This window comes from Solanum lycopersicum, chromosome 10 (assembly GCF_036512215.1).
Source record: "Solanum lycopersicum chromosome 10, SLM_r2.1".
Taxonomy (NCBI): domain Eukaryota; kingdom Viridiplantae; phylum Streptophyta; class Magnoliopsida; order Solanales; family Solanaceae; genus Solanum; species Solanum lycopersicum.
In genome coordinates, this window is record NC_090809.1 from 45051402 (window position 1) to 45078523 (window position 27122).

At 33.0% G+C, this 27122-nt stretch overlaps 1 protein-coding gene and 1 pseudogene across 1 annotated transcript; one reads left to right on the forward strand and one right to left on the reverse strand.

Moving 5' to 3' along the window:
- Nucleotides 1-17251: 17251 nt before the first annotated feature.
- Nucleotides 17252-26609, forward strand: LOC101254345 (DNA repair protein RAD16-like). The gene is made up of 16 exons (XM_004248866.5): nt 17252-18727; nt 19157-19249; nt 19483-20603; nt 20947-21069; nt 21157-21230; nt 21467-21527; nt 21629-21775; nt 21859-21944; nt 22282-22351; nt 23601-23726; nt 24205-24432; nt 25050-25154; nt 25250-25402; nt 25645-25733; nt 25803-25883; nt 26330-26609. The coding sequence occupies exons 1-16, from the start codon at nt 18688-18690 to the stop codon at nt 26400-26402; spliced, it is 2670 nt and encodes an 889-aa protein (XP_004248914.1). The 5' UTR covers nt 17252-18687; the 3' UTR covers nt 26403-26609.
- LOC104649707 (large ribosomal subunit protein uL14x/uL14z/uL14y-like) lies at nt 22589-23592 on the reverse strand (annotated as a pseudogene).
- Nucleotides 26610-27122: the final 513 nt, after the last annotated feature.

Genomic DNA, 27122 nt, shown 5'->3' on the forward strand with positions numbered 1-27122 from the left:
TTCCTTCTATCGATGTGACCATGTCTTCTTCAAGCAGTTATAACACTATTGATCTCATACCTTACCTTAACAACTTTCCCCCTTTTGACATCATAAAAAGGGTTAAAGTAATAAACCAAGTTGACAGAAATATAGTTCTTGCAAATTCATGGCCACTTGGGCAACACAGAGCATGAGCAAAAAGGCATAAAGTAATGAGACAAGTCAGTAGAAACAAGACATTTAACATCCATAAATAAAACATTAGTCATCAAAGCATTGCATGTATGATTACAGATGAAAACCAGAACAATGCCCATGAGATAAATGCGGATTGGCATAGAGAGGTAGGAAGAGAAGGGATGATTTAGGCAAGGGATTGAAAGAATAGAATTAGTAGAGCATATCCCTAGCATAAGATTTCAAGAATCTTCTCTTAGCGTACAACATGATGTGCAGCCCAACCTGTATGTTTAACCTTCAGGGCTGCCAATTTTTATATATATTTTTTTTTTTACTTTTTTTTTGTTGGCACCTGGTCCCTCTGATAGTGTTGTTTCAGAAGCTGCACTTTTAAACAACCCATTTCAGTATTCCAGTTAACACGAGCAACTGTCATAGCTTCCAACACCAGCCTGAGTTTTTCATAACAAAAAGATTGGTAACACAAACAACTCAAGGCCTCCGAGATGAATAGATCAACAATTGAGGAATCAAGAAGATTTTCCTTTTCTTTTTTTTTTACACCTTCCTCTTCAGAAAACTTTGAGTTCTCAGAATATATCAACTTCTCCTTTTTTTAGCATCATCTTTTCCACTTCTTCATTTTTCATGGAGGACCAGATCCCTCTTCACACTTAAAATATTTTCATCAAAGAATTCTCCAGCAAGAATCAAGGGGTTAACAATTTGAAGTGTTTTTGAAAAGAAGAGAAAAAAGAATTTTGAAGCACCTTGATATTTGGAAGGCAACTCAATTTTTCTGGGGAAATAGAAGAAATATGGAATATAAAGAAAGAGAAAATAAGGTATCATTTTGGCACTCAAAAGATGAGACAACAGTCAGATTCCTGAAGGACAGACATGTGGCAATTTCAATGGTTCTCATGCATAATTCAAACTGCAATGTTAAGATTGCTAACCTTCGAGAAAGGACCAGGTCCCTCTCTGTAGTTTGAATGTCATTGTCTAGATCTATCCTGACCTCCTTTTTTCTTCATCCCCTTTTCCATGTGCATATACCTACAAAAGGTATGAAACTGAATTTGCTAAAACATACATAACCGAAAAGCAAGGATACCTGCTCCCTTTTCATAGTCATTAAAAGAGTTGATTGCTTCAGGTAGGATCCATTCAAGAAAGTTTTAGCATTTCCATCATCATCTTGATTAATTCAGCCAAATTTTTATGAGCTTCAAGATGTTTCCTGATCCACAAGAGTTGACCCCATCAAGTTGCACTTGCTACATTTATTACCTCAGTTGATGAAAGAGCAATTGAATCTTGCCTTTTAATTCCACATGAGTGAAAGATCAGCGTAACACAATCCACTCTTTAGGTACTCAATCTATCAGCTTGATACTTAGCATAATCAACAATGCCATGTACTATAAATCAAAAAGTCTCCCAAAGGACAGAATAGGACCAGGTCCTCTATCTTCTTCAGATGACTTAAGATTTTCTCAGCAGCCTTCAAAATATTTTCCTTTGTACATGAGTAGAGTCTTTGAACCAGATCGATCAGCATCCAGCTTCTAGTTAGTGCCTAAGAAAGTATGAATTGTCTATACACCCAAAACATGAAGCCCTTTCAGCAGCTTCTTTGAACTGGTACCAGGTTCCTTCTTTGATCAGACATCAATGACCCCTGAATGTTGTGCTCTCTTCTTCTCTGTAGCTAAGCTCCTATGAGAGTATTCGACTGATCCGTGCTTAGAGCTTCAGTGAAGATGTCATCCACTTGATCTTCCTTCTTACAAAGCTTCATGATGACATTATCCCTCTTTATCATTGTCTTAACTTCAAATATTTACAACATTTGATAGCTCATTAATGTGCTTTTCAGGACAATCGAGGGTACCTTTCGAGGTGCGCTAAATTATAGCTCTAAGAAGAAATTTAGTTCTTCCATTATGCTTATTTGAACACTTACTTTCAATGAGTGAAATAGAAATAAGATATTCACACAACACCTCAAAGATTGCCTCAAAGATGACATCATCAATATATACCTAAATGATCAGCAGTTCCTTGCATATTGAATTCAAACAGAAGAGTTTTTGATAATTTTACCTCTTTTGAAGACATTTTTTAGGAGCAACTTGGACAACCGATCAGCTCGTTGGGTAATCGACTATCAGAGTTTGCTTCTTTCAAACTGAGCTTGATTAGCTTCTTCATTCTCACCTTCGAAAGTCACATTATCAGTTTAAACTGCATCATCTTTTTACATCGTTATCTAGAGGTTTGGGTCCCTCATCAGGTTCGTCATCCCTGATAAGCTTTGCTGAAGAATATTCTGATTTGCTTCTTCCTTAACATCAGTCACAACCTTTGTCATCTGCAAATATCCTTTTATGCAGACTAGAGCACGTTCCTTGACACAGGTTTGTGAAGCAAAGGAACACACGCATGAGCATGTATCTTGTGTCATACCTCAACATTCTTACCTCGAGCATTAAGTTCAGTGAGACTTTTCTTGCCATCACCAAATACGACACCTCCACCTTGAAGTGCCTTGAGAGAGAGGAAGTACAGTGCTTTTAGCATCCATCGTTCATGAATCGACACTGGTTGTTGCCACTTCCTCTCACAAGAATGTCATATCACGTGTTAGCCTTGGGAACCCACTTTAGTTGGAGTTCCCAGTAAGCAGTTAAAGAAGTGATAAGAGAATTATTTTTCCAGTGAGGTGAATTGATCTTTTTCAATTTAGGAATAGAAGCACGACCAGGTCCCTTCTTTTGCAAGTTCTTCTGTTTACCAGGTCCCTTCTTCTGCAAGTTCTTGTGCTGACCAGGTCTCTTATTCTACTTTTTGCTTTGCTGACCAGGTCTCTTCTTTTTCTTGTTCCTCTGTTCAGAAGATTTTGTGAGGTTATCTTGATTTTTTTTACAAGTTGGACAATCCTTTTTCAAGTGACCCTCACGACCACAATGAAAGCACAACAAATTGTCATGCATAGACACATTTTTGTTTTGAAGATTGTAACAAGGACCTTTGCTTGAATTTCCTAACCCCTTCCTATAATTTTGAACTTGACTGGGATGATTGGCAAGCAATTTTGAAGATCTGGACTATTTGAGAGATTTGTTCAGTTCTTCTTTGACGCGGACCAGGTTTCTCTCCAACTGATTATTTCTCTCCAAGGCCATAGCAAGTTTTGTTTCAGCAGTGTCCAGACTAGTTTCTAGCTTCATTTGCATTCTACTAGCCTCTTCTTTTCCTTTGCCAGATTTCTTACTCAACATCTTCAATCTCTGCTTGAGTTCTAGATTTTCAGCTTCTAGAACTATCACATTTTCTTCCACAACAGACATTTGGTCAACCAAAGCTACCTTTTCTTCATGAAGAATATCTAGGCTATTGTTCATCAACTCTGTTTCAGTTGTTGACTCAATGATAGAGTCAATCAAAACAGCAGCTAGAATTCTCAACTTCTTAACACAGTAAACATGCAAGTTTTGTTTAAGATCGGAAAGGGTTACCTCTTCTTCATCTTCCTCATCATCAGATTTTGCCATCAAGGCAAATGTGGCATCAAACACATCTTTATCACCTTTGACTGCAAGCATGGGTACATCTACATGACATTCTAATTCATCTGACTCACTTGAGGAGTCTCCCCATACATCAAAAACTTTCTTCATGATGTAGCCAACTGCAACTTTTCTTACTTTCTTATCAGAGACCGGGTCCCTGTTTCTGCCTTTTTCTCCTCTAGGTCTTTGATAAGTTTTGACTTCAACCTTATGCATAGGGCAATCTTTGATGAAATGCCCTGGCTTTCCACACTTGTGGCACAGGTGGTTTGCATTTACAGCTCTGTTTAAGTTTTCTGCCTTTTGTAAGCCTCTATGTTTCGTTTCCAATTTTTGATACCTTCTCGTGAGGCATGTCATGTCCTTATCTTCATCAAATATCATCTTGATAGCTAGAGACTTCTCTTTCTTCAAGTCCTTCTTTGATGCTTCTTGATTTCTGTTAAGTGGAGCAACCATCTTTCCACATGAATCTCTCTTGGTGTTAACCAACTATAGAGCACCCGCTCAGATACCACTTGTTAGAATATGTGCGTCCACTACCAGCCAACTGACCAGGTCCCTTGACACAACAAGAACAATGCAGAAGATTAAACAATATGAAGAACACAACACAAGCAGTTTACGTGGAAACCTCCTTGCTCAAGGGAGTAAAACCACGACCTGTTGCACAGGATTTACAACCGTCTTCACTAATCTTCTCAAGCAAAAGTGAAACCCGGTTACAATCAATGTGAGAAAAAGTTATTAATCTCACGATCAAGTAATCTACCTATTACTTGAAGAGCCTAAGCGGATACAACATTGTCCACTAAACTACCTAATTTTAGATGACTTAGAATTCGACTAAGCAACAAACAAATGTTTCCCACTAAATCAGTTAACCTTAACTGATTTAGACTTTTACAAACCCTAAAACAAATATCTGAATCCTTTATAGATTAGGAACAGATTTACAATGTAAGTACATAGACACAAAGCTCTAAATACAACAAAGATTCTTCTTTACTCTATCAGGTCCTTCTGTTGAGTTGAGCAATGTTCTTCCTTGAAGATGGCCTTCTGCTCAAGCTTGTGAATTTTCAGAGAAAATCCAAGTTTAATTTGCCAAGTCTTTGATTTGTGTTTGTTGGAAAAAGATAATATAATTTCACACAAATTCGTTGAAGTCCTCCCATTGGTTGAAGGCCTGTTGTTCGAAAAGTTGTGCACCTACCGCATCAGAGATGACAGCTTTTTTGACACCTGTCTTTTCGTCCTTTTCACATCGCAGTCTTGCGGGTACCGGGTCCCTTGCTTGCGGGAACCAGGTCCCTTGCAAACTTCTATATGAGTTCTTGAAAAGGCTTGCTAGCTAACTTCCTTCTTTGGATGAATGAATATAATATGGTGTTTGTCATGCAAAAAGTATCAAACATAAAGACTTATTATCCGTTGGAAAAACACCCTCCTCCATTCTGATTGGTGTAGTACACTGACGCCTTACCAACCTCTGACGTGACAGCTTTACAGCTGTAACCAATTATGTATCTGATGGAGAAAAATCTGCCTGGTACCAGGATCCTGCATTTGTGAGATATTGAAACATACAATCTCGTCCGCTCTTCTTATTGGTGTAGGATACTACACTTTTCACCTACCATTTGACATGACAGCTTTTATGACTGTACCCCATTTGTATCTGGATGAGAGCACTCTGCTAGGAACCAGGTCCCTGCATTTGTGAGGATCATCAAAACACCTAGAATATAACAAACATCCTCATCCTCATCTTCATCACTAGCATCATCAATAGTCGCCTCATCATTATCCACAAGCTTTTCAAATGTGGGTCCATCCTACACATGTTCAATACACTTTTCGTCAATGGGTAGCTCTCTGCAAATTAGCATTCATCTCCCATCGGTATCTGGGATCCCACCAATGCACAATTGAAACTTAACCATACCAAACATGCTCCCTATTCAGTTATCATCATAGGATGATGATTAGTAGACAGCAACATGGACCCATTGGATATTTGTGGAGCCTTAGTCTTCATGAAATCCACAATGTTACAGACCAAGTAAGGAGCCTTAGGTGGGCACATGATAAAATTATTTATCTTAGTACATCTGCTAGAGTTTTTTTGAAATTATTTCAAATTTTCCACCTTTGGAAAACCTTTCAAAATGATTCATTTGGGCAATGAATATGGAAGAATTCATATAAAAATATATAACTATTACTTTTGTTCAAACTTGAAATATGATTAACTAATCAAAGAGGAAAAGGTTTTAGAAAGCCATCTTATTGATTATATTTATAGTAATAAGAACAGATAATCATGTTATTATGTTTTTCTAATGTAAATTTGATTATATTGTGTCACGACAGAAAACTCGAGTCATGATTGCACATACTATAACCTAAATAGTAATGCATCAAATCACAACATATCTTCGCACTGCTTGAACAGATAAATATTTGGAATCACCGGCCTCATGAAGGATCAGATGAAGAATATCACCAACTCTCATAACAAAAAGACGGTCTTCAAACCTCAAAACCCCGTCAAAATTGAAGGTAGCCTTCCCAACACCACCTTAAAAAACCCGATCTCAGAAAGAAATCAAGGCATCATCCTCAACTAACGACCATTGATCCGCTCCAATAAAGACGACTAAACTCCCACATATGCTGACACCTGCCTAGAATGTAAAACATCTATTTGAATCATCCTATTGGTTAAAAACTAAATGTCTAAAGCCAAAGGTCATTCCAAAGCTGAAAGAAAGGCTAGACTACTCATACTCACCGTCTTTCGACTCAAGGCATCCTCTACTACTTTCTCCGTGCATACATGGTATAGAATATAGAGGTCGTAGTCCTGAAAGATCTCAATCCACTTGCACACACATGAAAAAAGGAAATCACAACTCTTAAGCTCAAATCCTTTCCAACCACTCAGATTTGTTGGGATATTCTAGGAGAGGATCTATGGAAGTTAGTAGTGGTTTTCTTTGTAAGGTTTTTAATCAGGCATCCATAATGCGTATTATTAGATATATGTACTCTTTCTCATTCACTAGATTTTATTCCAACTGATTTTATCTACTGATGTTTTAACGAGACACATAATCTATTGACTTCAAGGGAGAGTGTTATAAATATATTTATATTATAGTGAAAGTCTAATTATGTGGAGTCATTTTAGAATATGGTTAGGAGTCTTTTAAGGGGCCAAGTTAGGGTTTTCCCTATAAATAAAATGTCCTTCATTGTAAATTAGATTTGTGGATCTCTAAATATATACTTCAAGAGGAATAAAAAAATTTCTTTTATCTTCCTACTTTATTCTTCTTCTTGTTTATATAGTTTCATAACAAGAATAAAATTAATTTGATATAATACATATCTAATTCAGATTTATTTTTTTATTTTAATAAGACTCCTCAATATCTGGTTTAAATTTGGATACTCTCTCTGTCCCTGATTACTTGTCCATATATTTTTTAGTTCTCTAATTATTTGTCCATCAAGAAAGGACAATTTCTTTACCTATTATACCTTGAAAATCTTAAGGTTTTAATTCATTCACTTCATAATTAATAAGGGTAAAATAATAAATTCACTATGTCAATTATTGTTTTCTTAATAGATTTGCCTAGGGGTGTCAGAATGGGTAATTAACATGGGTATCCACTCATATTCACCCATTGAAAATGGGTTGGATATCCAACTCATTTAAAATGGATAAAAACAAGATGTTCATTCACACAAAAAAAGGGGTGATAAAGGGTACTAAGTAAGTCTTTTTCATTAAAAAAATCCATAAAAAATGATTTTTTTTTACATTTTTATTTGGGATTTGGGTTGGGGGGGGGGGGGTAGAGGGGTGTTGTAGTAAATTTTGTAAAAATAATTAGAAATTTAATGGATTTTTTTTTAATTTTGGTAAAAAAAAAATTAGGATAGAGAGGTTGGAGGCTGATAGAGGGTAGGGGGCTGGTAGAGGGGTGGGTTTGATAAATTTAATTTTAAAAAATAAAAAATCTATTTTTTTGTATAGGGTATGGGTAGGGTGGGGTAATTCTTTTTTGGGAAAAGGGTCAAAATTATTCTGAACTTTGTTTTATTGGTTGATTTTATCCTTACCATTAAAAGTAGGTTATTTTTATCCCTGGCGTTAATAAACTCAACAAATATATCCTCCTTAGACGGAAAACTCCAAATCAGTTGAAATTATCCGATTTTTGTTTAAAAAATAACCAAATATAACCCAAATCCGACCCATCTAACTAAATAACCGAAATAAATATACTTAATTAACCAAGATTATAATTCCCAAAGAAGAGAGAAACAATTCCCAATTTGTATCACATTTTCAGATTACATACTGATTTGCCACACATTATCATCTCCAAAATTTTAAGAATGATACAGTCTTCTTGTATGACTCAAGAATCTGTCAATTCTTTAAATTTGTATCCAAGTTGGGATTTTTGCGTTTGATAACTCAAATAAACTCAATAAGAGTTGCTATATTCTGCATTCACTTTGGGCTCTTTTTGTTTTTGATCCATGAGAAGAAGCCACCAATGTCATGTATTTAGTTTGAATAGTCGTAAAAATCATGGTATTTCAAGCATTAGAAGAGTTATTCTTCAGTTCATTGGGAAAAAATTTCATTTGTGTTTGCCTCTGTCGGTGTTAATTGTGAAGTTCTCAATGAGTTGAGAGAAGATGGGATGTTAGCAAGAATGATGTAGTAGTACCCATCAATGGTGTTGAATCAGAATGTCCAAAAAGCTATTAATTTGGATGAGTCATGCTACTGGTGTGGTCACAGGGCAGCTGTTGAAGCCTTGACAACTTTCAGCAAACAATTTGAAGTCTTTTCGATTGATTTTAATAGACAGTGTACGATTTATGTGTTAGCTATAATATTGTATGTTCTTTGGGTACTTAACCAAGAACATTGAGAAGAAGGGGAACAACACTAAGATGAAGAAGATTGGAAATGGGTTAATTTGTTATGAGTTTTGTGTAGTTTAGTGGTTCGGTTTTGGTTTGGGTTAAATTTTTTTTTTTGGATAATTTCAATAAAAATTGGGTAATTTCAACTGATTTGGGGGTTTCCGTCCAAGGGTATATCTATTGAGTTTATTACCAACAACGGTAAAAATAACCTACTTTTAACGGCAGGGGTAAAATCAACTAATAAAACAAATTTGAATAGTAATTTTGACCCTTTTCCCTTCTTTTCTAATTTTTTTGGGATGGGGATAGGAGGGCTGGAGGGGTGGAGTAAAGTGAGAAAAAAAACTTTTTTTAAAATTGTTCTTAAAGCTTTTAACAAGATTTCCATTATAATATGGATAAATATGGGTATCCGTATTATTCATTGGGTAACTCATTTTTATCAATATAAAATGTGGGTCGAGTAGAGTAATTTATCAATTTTTGTTTAACTCATTTTTTATAGACTCATATTCGACTTGACTCGCTCATTTGCCTCTCTTAAATGTATCAATTCAAAAGTGAACAAGTAATTAGGGACAAAGAGAATAATTTGTAGGTGGAGTTGTGTGAAACTCGTGGATTCATTCCCCCGAGGCTTTGTCCAAGTCTACCATGTGATGCATATGAAAGTTTGGAGTTCTTTCAAAAAAGACATAATACATAAACATAAACTTTAACTTGGTTTTAAATTATATCCTTCTACTTTGAGCGTGTAACGTAGGTACTTAAATTTGTATAAATTTAAACAAGTATAAACGCATGTCCTACATAGCATAATATATGTAGGACGCCATATAGGATACAAAATTTTCGTATAAGGTTCCATGTAGGACGAATCTGTCTATTTATTCAATTTTATACACGTCTAAGTGTCTACTTGTGTACACCCAAAATCGAAGGTCATAATTATCCGTTGAAACCAATAAGGTTCAAAGGCATTTTTATATATTATGCCTCCAAAAATGTGAAAAGGATAATTTAATATATCTATACAAGAAAATAATGAGAATTATCCATGTAACACGACTTCTTCAATGAAGGGCTACTAGCAGAATTTATTAAAGAGCTTCTAATTTTTTTAAAAATACACTACAAACCAATACTCAGGGATCGTTTGATAGAGTTGTAGACATCAAAAATTTGAAAGCAAAGATGAGCTTAATTTCAGTTAGGATTTTTATAGATTATCTTAAATCCTACTCCACGTTTATACAAAATATATTCTTTTGAATAGTCATCTCAAAATTTTATAAACTTCTAGATATGCAAACAAAAGATCAAGGAACTATATATTATCTTTTTCAAAGTCATTGTCTGATGTTCTTAGCAATCCAAATCATTCCATTTGAGAAATATGCTATTAACTCCCTAGAATTATGGAGAATACTTAAGATAGGAAAAACAAGGGAAAAAAAATAAAATTGTACTCGCAGATAGATAAATAAAATGACGTTTCATCAAATAAGTAAAAATATTGAATAAGTAATATTTTATCTCAACTTTCAACAAATAAGATATATATATTATTTTGATTTTAAATTTACATGCATTAAATATTTTACATTATTTTATATTATCAAGTGCCCGTTTCACTTTTAATTAAAAAGATAATGTAAATTTTTTAAGATATAAATTGTACTTAAAGAGGAACATGATAACTCACCATGGATGTAAAAGTCAAAATTATGTTGGTATTGTCATACGCAAACACACTCATGACACTAAGATAAAAGGGAAAACAAACTACGTTATACTAAAATCTCAGTAAGTTAATACATCATAAATTAATAATCTCTCTAAGGTAATTTTTTTTTTGTCCTGACTTAGGCCAACGTAAAAAAATCACCAATTTCGATTAGATAAGAAGATAATATATTTTCAAATGACCCCTATATAAATATATGGTCTCATTAATATTATAAATTAATAATTCATTAAAAGTATAACTATATATACGACAATTTAGAAAACTATGATTCTATTATGTTTTATTTTTGTTAGTTAGTTCTTGTTAAAGTTCATCTCTAACTTTTTTATTACATTTAAATGTTCTGGTGTGTCCATAGCTACAAATTTTTTTGAGTGCATTAGAATGATCTCTTTTGTACTCACATAATACTTTACGTGTTTGATCTGTCATTTTTTATAATTTGACACATTTTGTCACGATCCAACTACTTGGTTGTGTGGTTACCTAGTCTAACACCTATATAGGAGAACCCTTACCACCCAACTACTTGGTTGTGTGGTTACCTAGTCTAACACCTATATAGAAGAACCCTTACCACCCAACTTTAAAAACAGATAATGTGAAACTTAAATAAACTTAAGAAAACTATTTAATATTCTTAAATAACATGAAACACGAATATATGAGTCATTCTTTTACAGTTACTCGAAACAGCCTCAGAAGAAACTAATCTAAATAGGTATAAGAGGTACTAAGAGAGTGAAATATATAAATAAAATAAGATACAACTCCCATTATAAGGAAAAATAAGTAAAAGTTGTCGGAGATTATCATTGTCTTCGTCTAAGAAACATTAGTAAATACTGCAACCAAACTAAGTCAAGTGACATAACAAAAATAATATTAATACAAACAACACATACTTACACATACTTGTAAACATCATCAGTAAAACCGAATCCACCACATAATATCATGTATATAATTAAGAGCAAGAAAATAAAACAACACTATTGGAACTCACACATTTCACAAGTCACCCACCTTCTTCCGATGTCAACTCCAATAAGTCATTTCATCATCACATCATATCATAACCTAAACCCCCCCAATTGTTACTTTGGTTGTTATTAATCCTGTTACTTAAATTACTATTCCCCTCAAGCTCTCATGCCAACTCCTTACCTCATGCCAACTCCTTACCTTAATTAAGACACTCTAATTGTACGGAAATATAAACAAATAATACCCATTAGCAAAACAAAGATAAACAAGTATAACCACGATTATAAAACAGTATGTTCATCCGATCCTCATCCTGTAATACCTCTATATAAGAAAGAGTTAAATTTAGTAAAAACTAAATTGGAAATAGCTAAATTGAGATTTATTCAAGATATTATCAAATTGTGAGCTTTGAGTCAACTTCAAACGATCAAAACTTTCAGCACATGATGAGTCGTTGAGTCTTTTTTCCAATGCCACCGAGTTTGGATAAGGAAGATATGTCCTAAACATGACTTTGACGGAGGCTGATAACTGAATAAGGAACTTAAAGGCCTAAAAATTTTTACATTTGTGTACCATTGCTACAAAATAAATTCTATTGCAAATATTTTTTTTCGTTTCTTATCTGGTGTCTGGAGCCCACATTGAAGTTTCAACCAAATCTGAATCGCGCACTGCAGGATCAATCTCCCAACATGATTTTCTTCATATCCAGGACAAACATGACTTTCACGGAACCTGCAAATAAAAAAGATATGTTTCAAACGTCTAAGTTCTAACTATGTATATATTTTTCGGGACATTCCAGCATATCTCGTACTTCGAACTCTACATGTTCTTCAAGTATGTTAGTATGATTCATTTGGATTAACATATCATTTGTAATCTTTTTTGTAGTGATGTAAGCAAATGTAGTGATGAAGAATGGAAGAAAAGAAGAAACTGTATCGAAAGTGACACACATCTTTTCCTAGCATACACCAACTATATCTCTACCAAGGAAATGCACAATGCAACTACTTGAACTTGATTTGTAAACTTTGTACACCTAAAATGTTAAACGGATATTCAATAGTAATGTGTTTCATTATTTAATCTCTCAATAAAATGTACTTCCTCCATGGCATATTACTTGTCCTTCCAATTTAACGTTAGTTTAGTAAAATACATTATCAGCTAAAGTTTTTTAAAGGATATGTCAAGTCAATGAGGTTCATCAAATAATATAAAGAAGAGAAAATTAAATATACATTTTCCACTCGATCAATTTGCATATAAAAAAAAATGTCATTGGAATGCACAAATTTGTGCCCGTGCAGAGCGTCTAAAACAGAGATACATGAGAGTTTCTCCTTCAATACCTGATAACTATATGGTATCAACCTTTACATTTCCATGCAAAATATTGTAAAGTTTACCTGATTGTGATTAAATTTCTTTTTAAAACAAACATCAAATATAATGTAAATATATCAATTCAATCATGTTTTAGTCACACTTAATTGATAATTATACTATATAATATTCTACTGTCACAAACTTAATTAATATTTGATAAATAAAAAAAAATTAAAAAAATTATTTGTACTCCAGAATAAAACAAAAAGAATGAGAGGGGGTGGAATCAAGAGTAATAAACATAAAAACAATAGCCTTTGGCCTCAAGGGTGGGGTCAAAGGGTTGGAGTTGGGGAGTTGTATGGGTGAGTCAGGATACAACAACCATAGAATATCACTTGTAAAATTTAATTTCTTAGGTACTTATTTTTGTAGAGAAAATATTTTAAATTTTTTTATGCAATCAAATACAAAAAGATAAGAAACATTATTGGAAAAATATTTCTTCGATACGGAAAAAACACTTAATATCCTTTATCTATCCGTAATATATCATTATTGGCAATTTTTTTTTATGGAAAAAACTTACTCGTACTAGCTGCTTACATCGAGTCAATGCAAAATGCATTATTGCTTGATTTAATTAAGTAAAATGAACTATAAATTTAAACACATGACATACATGTAATGACTTAGTGTAAACACCCGTTGCGGATAAATTATACCCCTCTTTTATCTATCCTTCATGCTTAAGAAGTCTAATGGTCAAATAATTAGATTGCTCAAATTCCAAAATTCTAGGTTAAAATAAAATGCTTTTATTACACCCCTTAATTTAGATTGCTCAAATACTTCCTACCTAACATTCCTGTTTTCTTCAAATCAAGGACATAATTTGAGAGATGACTCTACTTTTTATAGATCTCGAAAATCTCTGTGTCCAAGAAGTACCTTAGCATGCCAAGTTTATGTCGAAGGTGCGACTCAGGTAAGCCTTCAATCTTGCAATCTCATCAACATCATCATCAGTGACCACAATATTCTAAACATTTACTATGATCCGGCTCACTTTCTCACCCTTTATTACGAAATGTGTGTGATCAGAAGCACACCTTTTTTTTGTAGCCAAACTAAACTATGGTCTTACTGAACTTCTCAAACCACGCCCTCAGGGATTGCTTCAATCCATACAGGGCTTTCTTCAATCTGCATACCTTTTGTGAATCCCCTTTCCTTCCATATCCGGGTGTTATCTCTATATACACCTCCTCGTGAGAGTCCCCATGCAAGAAGACACTTTTCATATCTAACTGATACAATGGCCAATGGGCTGATTGATTTAAAGTCAAAGGAAAATGTTTGACCTTTTCTCTTCACTTTTCCTTTTTAGCTATTCTTAATTACTTGTCCACATTTCATTTTTTAGCTCTTTCTAATTACTTGTTTATTTTGACTATTCAAAACAAGGATAAAATTCTTTTACCTAGTATGCCCTCAATTAACTAATTTGAAAAATGTAAATTTTCTTAAAAGTTTTAAATTTTAATTCATCAATTTTTTAACCAATAAAAATAAAATGATAAATTTAATATATCATTAATTACTTTTTTTAATAGATATATAAATTTAACAAATGAACAAATGATTAGAGACAAAAAGATACTTCTGTCATCCTTTGTCAATAGCCAAAAGGGCATGTCAGTGTGATCAAATTTTCATTTTAACAAAACATCAAATATAATGTTATATTACTCCAATTAGATCATCTTCTAATCACAATTAATAAATATACTTTTAATAAGAATTTTATGTATGTCACACAAAATAATTATTACTATTATAGAGAAGTGGTCATAATGCACTTTTTTATTGACTCTTCTAATCAAGGTTATTGATGATCTTTTTTGTATTTTTCCATTTTAATTTATTTATTTTACCTTTTATCTAGTATGTTCTGCATTTGAATTAATACAATGGAAAAGGATCTAAAATATTCTTCAAGTATTGGAAATAGTACAAAATTATCATTCATTCACCTATTGACTTCAAATGTCGTTTTCATCCACCTATTGACTCCAAAATACCCTTGTCATCCACCTTTGAGTTCAAAATTGACCACTTATTTAACTGTTTTAAAATTATATTGTTTAATATATTTGGCGCTCAACTATTGGTTATAATTTAATTTATTAATATAATTTTTAAATCAACTCACTACCCACTTATTACTAACTAAACCCCACCCAATTAATAAACAAATTATAATATCAAAATCGTCATAAACACTACTAAAACACGACGAAATTATAGATTCCTGAAAATGACATAAAAAATTATTCGAGTCCGAATCGAAGTTCCAATTAAATTTAAGTTGAGCCGCTTATTTAGGAGGACACTTTCAATAGGATTCTCTTTCAAGTTTGAATTCAAAATTTATTATTAAAGGTAAAGAAGTAGTCATCCCAAATTAATTCATGCACTTTTTGTAAATATATTTTATAAATATTTATTATTTGTTTTAAAACCTTTACTATATCCTTCTTTTTAAAAATTATTTATGAAGTAACATCACATAATTGAGATGAAAGAATAATTAAGATGAACATAGTCAGACTTTTAAGTTTATCGGTAATTTTTATTTAGACACTTGAATATATAATAATTTACTTTTATAAATATTTTTGCCTTAAATTTTTAAAACACTCATTGACAGTAATTTTTTTGTTGTTGCATTAATAATGTGACGGGTTTATTAATTTGGTGGGTTTAAATTAGTAAAGAGCGGGTAGTAGATTGATTTATAAATTATACTAATAAGTTAAATTATAACAAATAGTTGAGTATCACGTATTTAAAAATATATATAAATAGTTTAAATTTATAACCGTTAAATAAGTGGTCAATTTTGAATCCAAAGGTAGATGACAAGGGTATTTTGGAGCCGATAGGTGGGTAGAAAGGGTATTTTGGAGCCAATGGGTGGACGAAGGGTTTATACCATCTCCAATACTTTAAGAGTATTTTAAGCCTTTTTTCGTTAATACTATATAGACTCGGTCATAACCAGACACTTCGTTGTTGGTGTGCCTACTTTTAGTTGAGGGTATAGATAGATTTTATATATTTTACTTTTTAAAAATTTTTTTGGCTCATTTTTCTTTTTATATATATATATAAATATAACGTAAATATATATATATATATATATATATATATATATATATATATATATATATATAACGTAAAATATATTATGAATTACAATAATTAACAACTTAACGTATCTAAAAGCTGTATTAAAAAAATTATTTGATTCTCAAATTTTATAAGTGTCACATAAATTGCGATACAATGAAAATTTGTATTATTTGAAAAAATTACATAAAAATACTGCAAAGCACAATAATTAACAATTTAAAAGATTGGATTGACTGGGTGCGACATACATTTTGATAATGAAAGTAAACTATATTACTTGAAAATTATGTAAAAGAACAACAAATCACAATAATTAACAAATTAAAAATATTTAAAAGATACGTAAAAGAGTCAAATATAGATTGCAAAAATTTAAAGTTGGTCAAATTTAAATTGATGAACTCCCAAAATTTAGATCTAAAAATTGGTCAAATTTAATTTGATGAATTCCAAAAATTTAGATTTAAAAATTGGTCAAATGTAAATTTCTGAAAATTTAGATTTAAAAATTGGTCAAATTTAAACTGCTGAAATCTGGAAAAAAAATTTAAAAGTTGGTCAAATTTATAAATTGCTAAAATTAAAAAGTTAAATTTAAAAGTTAGACAAATTTGTGAATTGCTAAAATCCAAATATTTACATTTAAAAGTCAGTCCAATTTATTAAGGAAAAATAACTTAAATACACAACTATAATTTTTATATTCTCCAATTTCCCCTACTTTTTTTAAATATTACATGATTCTCTTTTCTTTTTTTTTAGTGTAAGTTTTTAGATACATTACATTCTCTCTCTTATAATACACATGCCTATTTTTTCTCCATTAAAACACTCAACCTCTTAAATCAGTTTTTGAATTTTAAATTTTATCCATTTAAACACTAAACCTTTTAATCAGCTTTATGATTTTGAATTTTTAAATTTAATTAATTTTAATTAAAAGACCAAATTTTGAACTTTTGAATTTCAAAATTTAAAAATTTTGAAATTTAAAAAAGTAAAAATATCAGGAAGCAAGACAACTTCCATTAACTTCTACCGTCTTCTTCTTACTCCATCAAATTTCAATTCTTTTTTTTCCTTAATCATCTTCATTCATCTTAACCCATTACATTTTTTTCTTTTCTTCTTTGCAAGATTCTTTCATAAATTAATTATTGGATTTACTACCTCTCTCGTTGATAAGTGCAAGCAAGCCTCGAATCCTCACTTTCATTCTTTAGCTCTATTATGGTAAATTCCCACATTGGAAAGAAAATAGGAAAAAGTTTTTTCATATCCTATGAATCTTCAGAAGGATTCAAACAAAGACTCTGGCGAAATATCAAAATCAAAGGTTGTCAAAATACAACAAAAAAAAGAAAAAAGAAGCAGCAAACATTGTTGTTAGGCCTACATTGTCTCGGGTTAGTATTTTGGTACTTAAAACTGTTGTTGAAATTAGTAAAAATTTTAAGGAATCTAGTGTGCTTGCCGATACATTTGAATAAGTGTGTATAGTGTTTTAGAGGTGAATTGATACATGAATTTGTTGTGTATCATAATATTTTATATGTATCATGAAGTTTTGAAAATTGTTGTAATGTATCATTCAATAAGTTTCGTAAATGCGTCATCAACTGTGCTTGATGATACATATAGAATCAGTGTGTACATTGTTTAGTCAATTCACTGATACATGTAGTAGATATGTATCACATGTTTTGCATATAGTATGAATTTCTGAAAACTAATATCATGTATCAGTAAGGTATTAGTTGTTTAGTTGATGTACTGATACATGTTTGAAAATTATTATAATGTATCATTCACTAAGTTTAATAAATGCATCATTAACTGTACTTGATGATACATATAGAATCAGTGTGTATATTGTTTAGTCGATGTTTCTCATACATGTATTAGATATGAAATTAAATCTCCAACAACGATTCCGTCGATTTTGTAACTTTCATACTGCAATTCGTTCACCCAAATTCCGGAATGTCTCATCAAAATCGAAGTATTCATCTTGAAAAATCCACTGTAACAACAATAAAATTATTGTAGTTCAAAATTTAACAGATTGTTCAAAAAAATTGTTTTCAAAATAGATGACATAATCTTTGTTTTTCAAAATTTGAAATTAATATCCAATTAAGTGCTGATTTTATGCTGATTAATGATATGTTACCGTAAATTTAGCTGTTTTATTAACAACATTAACTGTACTGTTGTTTCCCTTTTTTTTTCTCAACAGTTTAAAATTACCATGTATCATTTACTATGTATCACTAGAGTCTAAAGTATCACGGCTCAACAAATTTAAGGAATTTTTTGTAAATACTAAATTTGTCGGGACAAAATGAAATTATTGAATTACACTATGGGATTCTTTAAATTTTTACATTTATTAATTGGTAATATCCTAATATTCAAATTTTAAAGTTGTTCAAATTTACTTAAATCCATATATTTACATTTACAAGTTCATCAAATTTATAAATAGCTTAAGTCCAAAAATTAAGATTTAAAAGTTTGGTCAAGTTTATATATGGCTAACATGGGAAAATAGTTAAATGGTCAACCCTTTTTAGCATAACAATTTTTGCTATATAAATGCCTTTCCCGCCTCACAAATGTCACTCATCATACAACAACATTCTCTTCAGGGAAACAGACACACTTGTGGCTACTCTTGAGTTTTTTCTCCCAGCTAAACCCTAATCAATGAAGCTCCGTTCTCGTCCTTCTTCCTCTCCCGCCGAAGGTTTCATCGGAAAATCCTTCCTTTTATGGTTTCTGCTTCTCTATACATATGCGATCATACTTTTTTTTTTCTTTTCATGTGAATTTTTGCCCTTTTTTTAATTGAATTTTAGTGATTGCAAAAATTGATATGGGAGTTTTTGTTTTTTTAAAGGTGTGTTTGGTATGGAGGAATTTACATAGACCATTTTCGATTTTTCGGAGTCTGAAACAATTTTCTTCTCTGTTTTTTTTTAAAAAGATCTTCTGTTTTGAGTTTATCCCCATCCTTATAAACAAGTAACACCTACTTTGTTTTAAAAAAATGAATTTTAATTTGTGTGTGTGATAAGGCATTTCTCTGAGATGGTATATATATGTCCTATATCTAGTATGTGTTGTGCATAAAGGTAAATGATGTGGTTGGACTTGATGTGAATTGTGAAATTAGGAAAACAAAGCCGCCAATATCAGGACAGCTCTGATGAGGATGACCTTCTTTCTATACCCTCGGATTCTGAGTACAATGTAATCAGTGATGAAGGTAATTCATAGAACTTTTTATTATTCATGCAAAATGTTGTCAACTTATGAAACAAAATTAATATGCCCTCAATTTGGTCTTTTTTAACTGTTGCAACTACAGTGAAAACTGATGCTTGATACCTATTGGATAACCTGAGGCAAAAACTCATGCAGACAAATATGGATGTGTTGAATAGTGAATGTAAACGGTTAATTATGTGATTGTCCTAATTGGTTTAATCATATATGCAGATGTAGCTGATGAAGTTGTTAATTTAACTGAGGAAGTGGTATGCTTTAATAGAACAAAAAGAAATGGGGGCAAAAAGTGGATTGAAACAAAAGAAGATCAGGGAGAAGAAGAGGAACATGTAGATTTGGTATTGAATGAAGTAGGAGGGGGTGGTGAAGTAGATGCTGGCTACCTTCAATTGATAGGGAGGATAGAAGATAGGAAGAAGATCCGTGAAAAGAATCAAAAGAAGAGACCTATTTTGCTGTGGGAGATCTGGGAAGAAGAAAACGATAGTTGGATGGCTGAAAACTATCCAAATGATCCTGACCTCAATATTCAGGATGAGTTGGTGACTGAAACTGCTCAGCCACCATCTGATTTCATTATGCCCTTGCTGAGGTACCAGAAAGAGTGGTTGGCTTGGGCGTTGAAGCAAGAAGAATCTAATGCTAGAGGCGGTATACTTGCTGATGAGATGGGGATGGGGAAGACTGCTCAAGCCATAGCTCTTGTGCTTGCTAGACGTGAACTAGCGCAAGCAATTTCTGATTCCAGTTTGCTCTCATCTGCCCCTTGTTCTTCCCAGGAGCTCCTTGCAGTGAAAGGAACACTAGTTATATGTCCGGTTGTTGCTGTGATTCAGTGGGTCAGTGAGATTGATCGCTTCACCGCTAAAGGAAGCAACAAAGTTCTGGTGTACCATGGTGCCAATAGGGAGAAGAACATTGACAAATTTGCAGAATATGAATTTGTCATCACTACATACTCCACGGTGGAGGCTGAGTACCGGAAAAATGTGTTGCCACCAAAAGAAAAATGTCAGTGGTGTGGAAAGTCTTTTTATGAACAAAAGCTCCCTTTTCACCAGAAGTACTATTGTGGACCACATGCCGTTAAAACGGACAAACAATCAAAGCAGCAGAGCAATCCTGGAGGAAAACCATCAAAGCTGAAAAAGAATCCTATTGAAGGTGATTCAGAGATTGATACGGGTAAAGGAGGTCGTGGGAAGGGTATAAAGCGCAAAAGCGATACTGATGCTGGTTCTGTTGATGATTCAGCCTGTGCCAGTCAAGATATGTCCCCGAGGAAGTCAGTTTTGCACTGTGTGAAATGGAATCGTATCATTTTGGATGAGGTAAAAAGTTTGTCTTTGTCCTAAAAGCACATTGAATACTCTCATGACATGAAACTTTCGTGTACACTCTTGTTTGGTCTTTGTTACCTTGTTTTTCCATTCTTAATAAAGGTATGTTAATTTTGGTCTTCATAGTGAAGCCCTGAGTAGTCTGTTCCTTCCATCTATATGATCATAGTATACATAAGGCTTGAAGTGTTTGCGTCTGCATCTCAAAAATTTTCTTTACGTGCAATACAAACCCTTCATCTGCAGCTTTCTCTCTCTCTCATATGTATATATTGTGTGTTTTAACTAACCCTTCATCTCAAGTTCTCTAACTGATTGCACTTTTGTGGCATAGGCCCATTATGTAAAAGATAGACGTTCCAACACTACAAAAGCTATTCTTGCGCTAGAATCTTCTTATAAGTGGGCCTTAAGTGGTACTCCCCTCCAGAACCGTGTAGGAGAGCTTTACTCTCTTGTAAGTTTCTTAAATTAATGTTCTTTTGTGGCTAACATAATTGGCATCTTCATTCCCTGAAATTAATACATCCTCACTTTTGGACAGGTCCGTTTCCTGCAAATTCTTCCTTACTCGTACTACTTCTGCAAAGATTGTGATTGCAGAGTTCTGGACTATAGGTACACTTAAAATTTTCTTTCTGATTTTGGCATCTAACTTGGCTTTGAGAGAGTAACATATTTCTCAAGATTTGTTTTATTTTTACTCTGTTATATCTATTCTTTTTTACCATAGAATTTGTCGTTGAATCATGAATGTTTAAATGACAGTTGAAATCTTTCTTACTTGAATCTATTTTTAACTTACACCATTTTGAAATCTCAGTTGTTCCCTCTTCTGCTTGTGTTTATTTTAGCTCATCCGATTGCCCACATTGCCCCCACAAACCTGTTCGGCATTTTTGCTGGTGGAATAGAGTAAGTTATCAAATTGATTTACTTATTCTGGTGCTTGCTGTTATTTCGGACAAAAATATAGTTGCTGACATCGAGACGTTTGATACGTTTTCTGTCTCTAGTATATTGCGTCACCCATACAATCTCAAGGGAATTATGGGACTGGTAAAGATGCGATGGTTTTGTTGAAACACAAAATTTTGAAAAGCATATTGCTAAGACGTACTAAAAAGGGAAGGGCTGCTGATCTTGCACTTCCACCAAGGATTGTAAGTTTGGTTCACATTAACGCAGTGCTCGAGTTGATAATCATTTACTCTCCACTCAGCCTGTTAGTTACTTTCGCGTTCAGGTTACCTTGCGGAAAGATTCTTTGGATGTTAAAGAAGAAGACTACTACACATCACTGTACAATGAAAGCCAGGCACAATTTAATATGTATGTCATCTATTTTAGTCACTACTTATGTAACTGGATACTTTCTTATTTGAAAGGTATTTTTGTTTTTTTGTTGCTCTCGATCTGCTACTCATGGTAATGTTCTTATTCAGTTTGTTTTAATGGGACAGATCATGGTGTGTGTGTATATATATGTGAGTGTGTGACTCTGTGTGTGTGTGTGTGTATATATATATATATATATATATATATATTGACACTCCTTGAGTTCTTCCTGGAAATATTTTACACCGTTTTTCTTCGAAAGTGCTCAATACTAGCTATTTCACCTTCTTCTTATCACTATACTATTTCTTCCTGATGTATTTTGTTGCAGATACATTCAAGCTGGTACTTTGATGAATAACTATGCTCACATTTTTGATCTACTCACACGCCTGCGACAGGTATTGAGACCGTACTTTCAATCTGAACTGTTCTGAATAATGTAATGAAGCCTGCTTGCATTTGGTTTTAGTTGTCAATATTTCTACATAAATTTTGGTAAAAGAACAAGACATGGAAACGAAATATTTGATGTTGTTAATGGGTGAAAATCTACTGTCAGAGCAAATAATTCTTACAAAGACAAAACCCTTAGATGTCCAAAAACTTAAATAAACCTTCAAAACATGAATTACAAATTACTTGGTAAATGTACTTTTACACAATAGCATTGGCAGCACACTAGCGATCCTAGGTCAAAGATCAGCACACTCTTTTCCAATTGGGCAAGTGATTGCAGACCCTTCCGCGTTTCACCCTTTGGACTCACAATCACCACAACATTATCTTCAAAGTACATGTTAACAACGCCCTTTCTATGCCATGGCTTGCCAACAATAATAGCAGGCATAACCTTCTTCATAAGATCTGGTTTACCCTTGTTGACAGTGGGCGTTATCATGTCTCCAACATAAGCTGAAGTTAAATAATGTACAGAGTCTTTGCACCAATGTTATTAGCGCAGTTCACCATCACTATTACTGGTAAACCCAGCGACATCATGAATTCATTGTCCTCATTTTGACATTGTGGACAGTGTTGGTTTGGATTATAGAAACCCAGCCTGATGTGTGATCCAGTGTGGCAAAATGTTAGACAATGATACCAATTTAGCCTACAGTTCCCTTGCTAATAATTTAACTTTTTGCGATACAATCCCGAATTATCCAGTTTAGTTGAATGGTCCTTCAGAAATAGCATTGAATATGTTAAATGCATGTCTAAAATTGTGTTTTTTTTTCTGAAACTATATTAAAGTGCGTATTTTATATTTCTTATTTTAAATTCCTTGAATAAAGAAGAGCAGGAGCGAGCTTTGACTTCATTAGTCTCCTTTGTGATTGCTAGTGGTTACTCTGACTATTTCACTGTTTTTAGCGTGCCTTGGCTACAATTTTCAGTATTTGGGATGTTATTCTCCAGTATATGACCTTGTATACAAACCTTGCCTTCTCCGTTTGCATTTTCTTAACTTCTTTAATAATTTTAGGTTCTTAAAGAAATAAACAGTTCAAATTTCTCGTACTAAGCACAGAATTTGACTTTCTATGATCTATGCATTATTTTATCTCAAAAGTGATAATTTAGAAAAAAATTGCTTATATTTGATGGAATTTATTTTCCTCGATTTTATTTTTGATCTGACCACAGGCAGTTGATCATCCTTACCTTGTGGTATACTCGAGTGTTGCTTTGGCTAGAAGAGAAAGCACAAATGATGCTGGCTCTGTTGAACAACCATGTGGTTTATGTCATGATCCAGTAGAAGATCCAGTTGTGAGTTGCATCCTTCCCCCCTTCCCTGAAAAAAGAAATAAAAAGTAGTAAAGAAAGAAAAAAAGAAACTTGATAATTCACCTAAAGTTAATACTTGTACTACATTAATGTTCCATCTATTATATGATGGATATTTCAAATCTTAATGTGGCCATATTTCTCCGCATTTACATCTACGATGTCTTTTCAAAAGCTATTCAGAATAGCTTTTTTAGACTTTTTTGAGTGCCTGAGCTTCTGTTAATTCTTCTCCAGCACTATATGAAAGACCTCAAATATTTAACTAGAAATGCTTTTAAGAAAGCCTTTAAACACCTAAAAGGACTTCCATAAAATTTGTGGACTTCATCATTTAAATTCATGTACCTCATTTCTTGACAATCTAAGAAAAGATGCTATAAATTCTTTTACATTATTCTGTCGTTTGAAGTTTGAACCGACTCTCTTATAAAACATGTACCTCTTTTGATTATTGCAGGTTACTTCTTGCACACACGTCTTTTGCAAGTCATGTCTAATAGATTTTTCTGCAAGTGTGGGACAAGTTTCATGCCCTTCATGTGCTAAAACACTTACAGTGGAATTCACGGCAAATGATAAGGGGGATCATAAATCTAAAGCTACTATCAAAGGGTTTAGGTCCTCAAGTATACTGAACAGAATTCATCTTGATAATTTCCAGACAAGCACAAAAATAGAGGCTTTGGTATCCAATTACTTTTCAATCAATATATATATCTTGTCCCTTCTTTATATGTTGCTTTATTTTATTATTTTCCTCTCACAAAGAGTGCAAGATGCTGCAATGTTGCATCATTTTCAGGAATTAGATATGTTTCCTAAGGCACCCATACCATCTAACTTACCAGGCATAGGATCAAGATGTTACGCATGCAGAAGTTCAGGATAATGGTTTCAGTCTTTTTAGATATTGTATCTTGGTGAATTTGCTTGATATGCACCTAGGAAAATTGATAAATTTCTCGTGAAGTTTGGAAGTGAGCAAAATGGGGGATACATGAGGTCTAATTGAAGTTTTGCTTACCATTGGAAACGTTGCATCAACTACCGCCCCCACTTTGAGTAAAAACTAATTGAGTTTGCTTACCATTGGAAATGTTGCATCAAATACCACCCCCACTTTTAGTGGAAACTAATTGAGGAATAATAAGTACTCGTAGTGGTCTCAATCTTATATATGTCCTTTGATATTATGTCTTAAACTCGTCTAATGCTTTTCTTGTGAATATCTATGGTATCTCTGTTGTGGTAAAAAGAACCACTATGCGTCGTTCTCATTGCTGCTTCTTTTATTGGCTCTAGAGAGAAGAAATAAGGTTCATGATTGAAAGAGATGGTTCTGCGAAAGCAATAGTCTTCAGTCAATTCACATCATTTTTGGATCTGATACACTATGCTCTACAGAAGGTAAGATATGCTATCTTTATCCCCTTCCACACCTACCCCTCTTGTTGCCATCAGTAGTCACAACAAAAACCATATCTTGTGTGCATAAATGGCAGTCGGGCGTCGGTTGTGTTCAGTTAGATGGATCCATGTCTATGACTGCCAGAGATTCTGCAATTACAAGATTCACGGAGGATCCAGATTGCAGGATATTCCTTATGAGCTTGAAAGCCGGAGGTGTTGCCCTCAATCTTACAGTGGCATCACAAGTAAATTTTTTCTTTCCTTTCTCTGTCAATGCATATTTTTCATTTCTTGTCAAATACCAAGTGAGTTGAATCTATTATTTGATTCCTTCTTCTCCAGGTTCCAAATATTTATTTTGTTGGGGAAATTTTAACTTCCTTAACTGTTCACCGAAAGAACAAATGCTTTTTGGGACGTGTAATTTTTTGTTGAATGACTTAGACTATTTTCCTTGATGTGTCGCTCTCCTCTTGCACTTTACTAGGTTTTCTTGATGGATCCTTGGTGGAATCCTGCTGTGGAGCAGCAAGCCCAAGATAGAATCCATCGAATAGGGCAGTATAAACCAATCAGGTGTGTGTTTGTATTTCTTTAACCAGCTATACCAATGAAGGGAGCTTATTTTTGTTTTCTCATTTCTAGGATTGTGAGATTTGTGATTGAGAATACAGTCGAGGAGAGGATCTTAAAGTTGCAACAGAAGAAGGAGCTTGTTTTTGAAGGGTAAGTTTCTCCAACTTCATTGTTCTAGTTGCATGGGTATTCAAAGAAAATAATTCGACGACTACAAATTGTTGAGTAATTTTGATCCGTTTTCTTAGAAATGATTTCAAGATAAATTAAGAGAATTGAGATTTTCTTTTTGTGAACATATAATATTGGGCTGAGATGAGTTTTAAATGGAGCGTTATGGTCAGAGACTTGTTAAAAGTTGAGTTAAGGATTGGAGTAGGGTCATACACTATTTTATCTTCATTCCTTTTTTTCTTTCTCATTCATATAACTCGCAACTATAAACACTTAATGCTTCTCCCTTCAAATCTCACTTGGACAGATTATTGGCCTATACTGTTTTACACTTGGCTTCCGATTTCCCTCTTTTACTCTTAACACTCTCCTCTATTCTCTCTCTGATGTGCTGATTGTACAATATTTGATGTTTTGTGCAGGACGGTCGGTGGCTCTTCTGCGGCCTTGGGGAAATTAACAGAGGCAGACTTGAAGTTCTTGTTTGTAACCTAAATTAGATTATGCAAGAAAGATCATTTGATCTTTGTTTAGTTTCTTGCTTGAATATTATCCCTAGTGCTGTTGTTTTTGCAAAGTTAAGAAAGTCAATCCTCTTCTGTTGGTTTTACTAATCTTAACTTTATCACCATATGTCGGAATTTCAATTATTGTTCCAACATTTATCTACTTTATAATATTGTTAGTCTTATAATTCCAGTATCATTATTTTTCACTTCAATTGTCTTGTTTTGATCTTTTGTTTTACATCACGTAACACATGAAATTGTGAAGTTTTTAAAAATTATTTTCTTGCGAAATCTTTTTTTCTTTGAATTTTATATCTAAATCATCTGGTATGAGAAACATATCTTAATGTTGACGGAACCAAATGTGTGTATGCATACATTCAGGCGTATCTGATCCAAATTTTTTGTCCATGTGTTTTTATTTTTTTTGCTAACAAGTTATTTTTGAGTTGAGTATCAAAACACGCTAAACTATTTTTTAAAAATTCATATCTAAACTATTGAGAGTGAAAAATACACCTAAATTATAATTTTAAAATCATTTTTTCTTTTATCTTTTTAAACTAAAAATGCAACCTATAATCGGTCAATTCATAATTTCGCCACATCAACATAGAGCATATTACACTTCTTTTCTTTCCTTGATTGTCAAAAAATAGTACTCCTCCGTCCCTTTTACTCGTTGAACTGTGACTTTTTACTTATC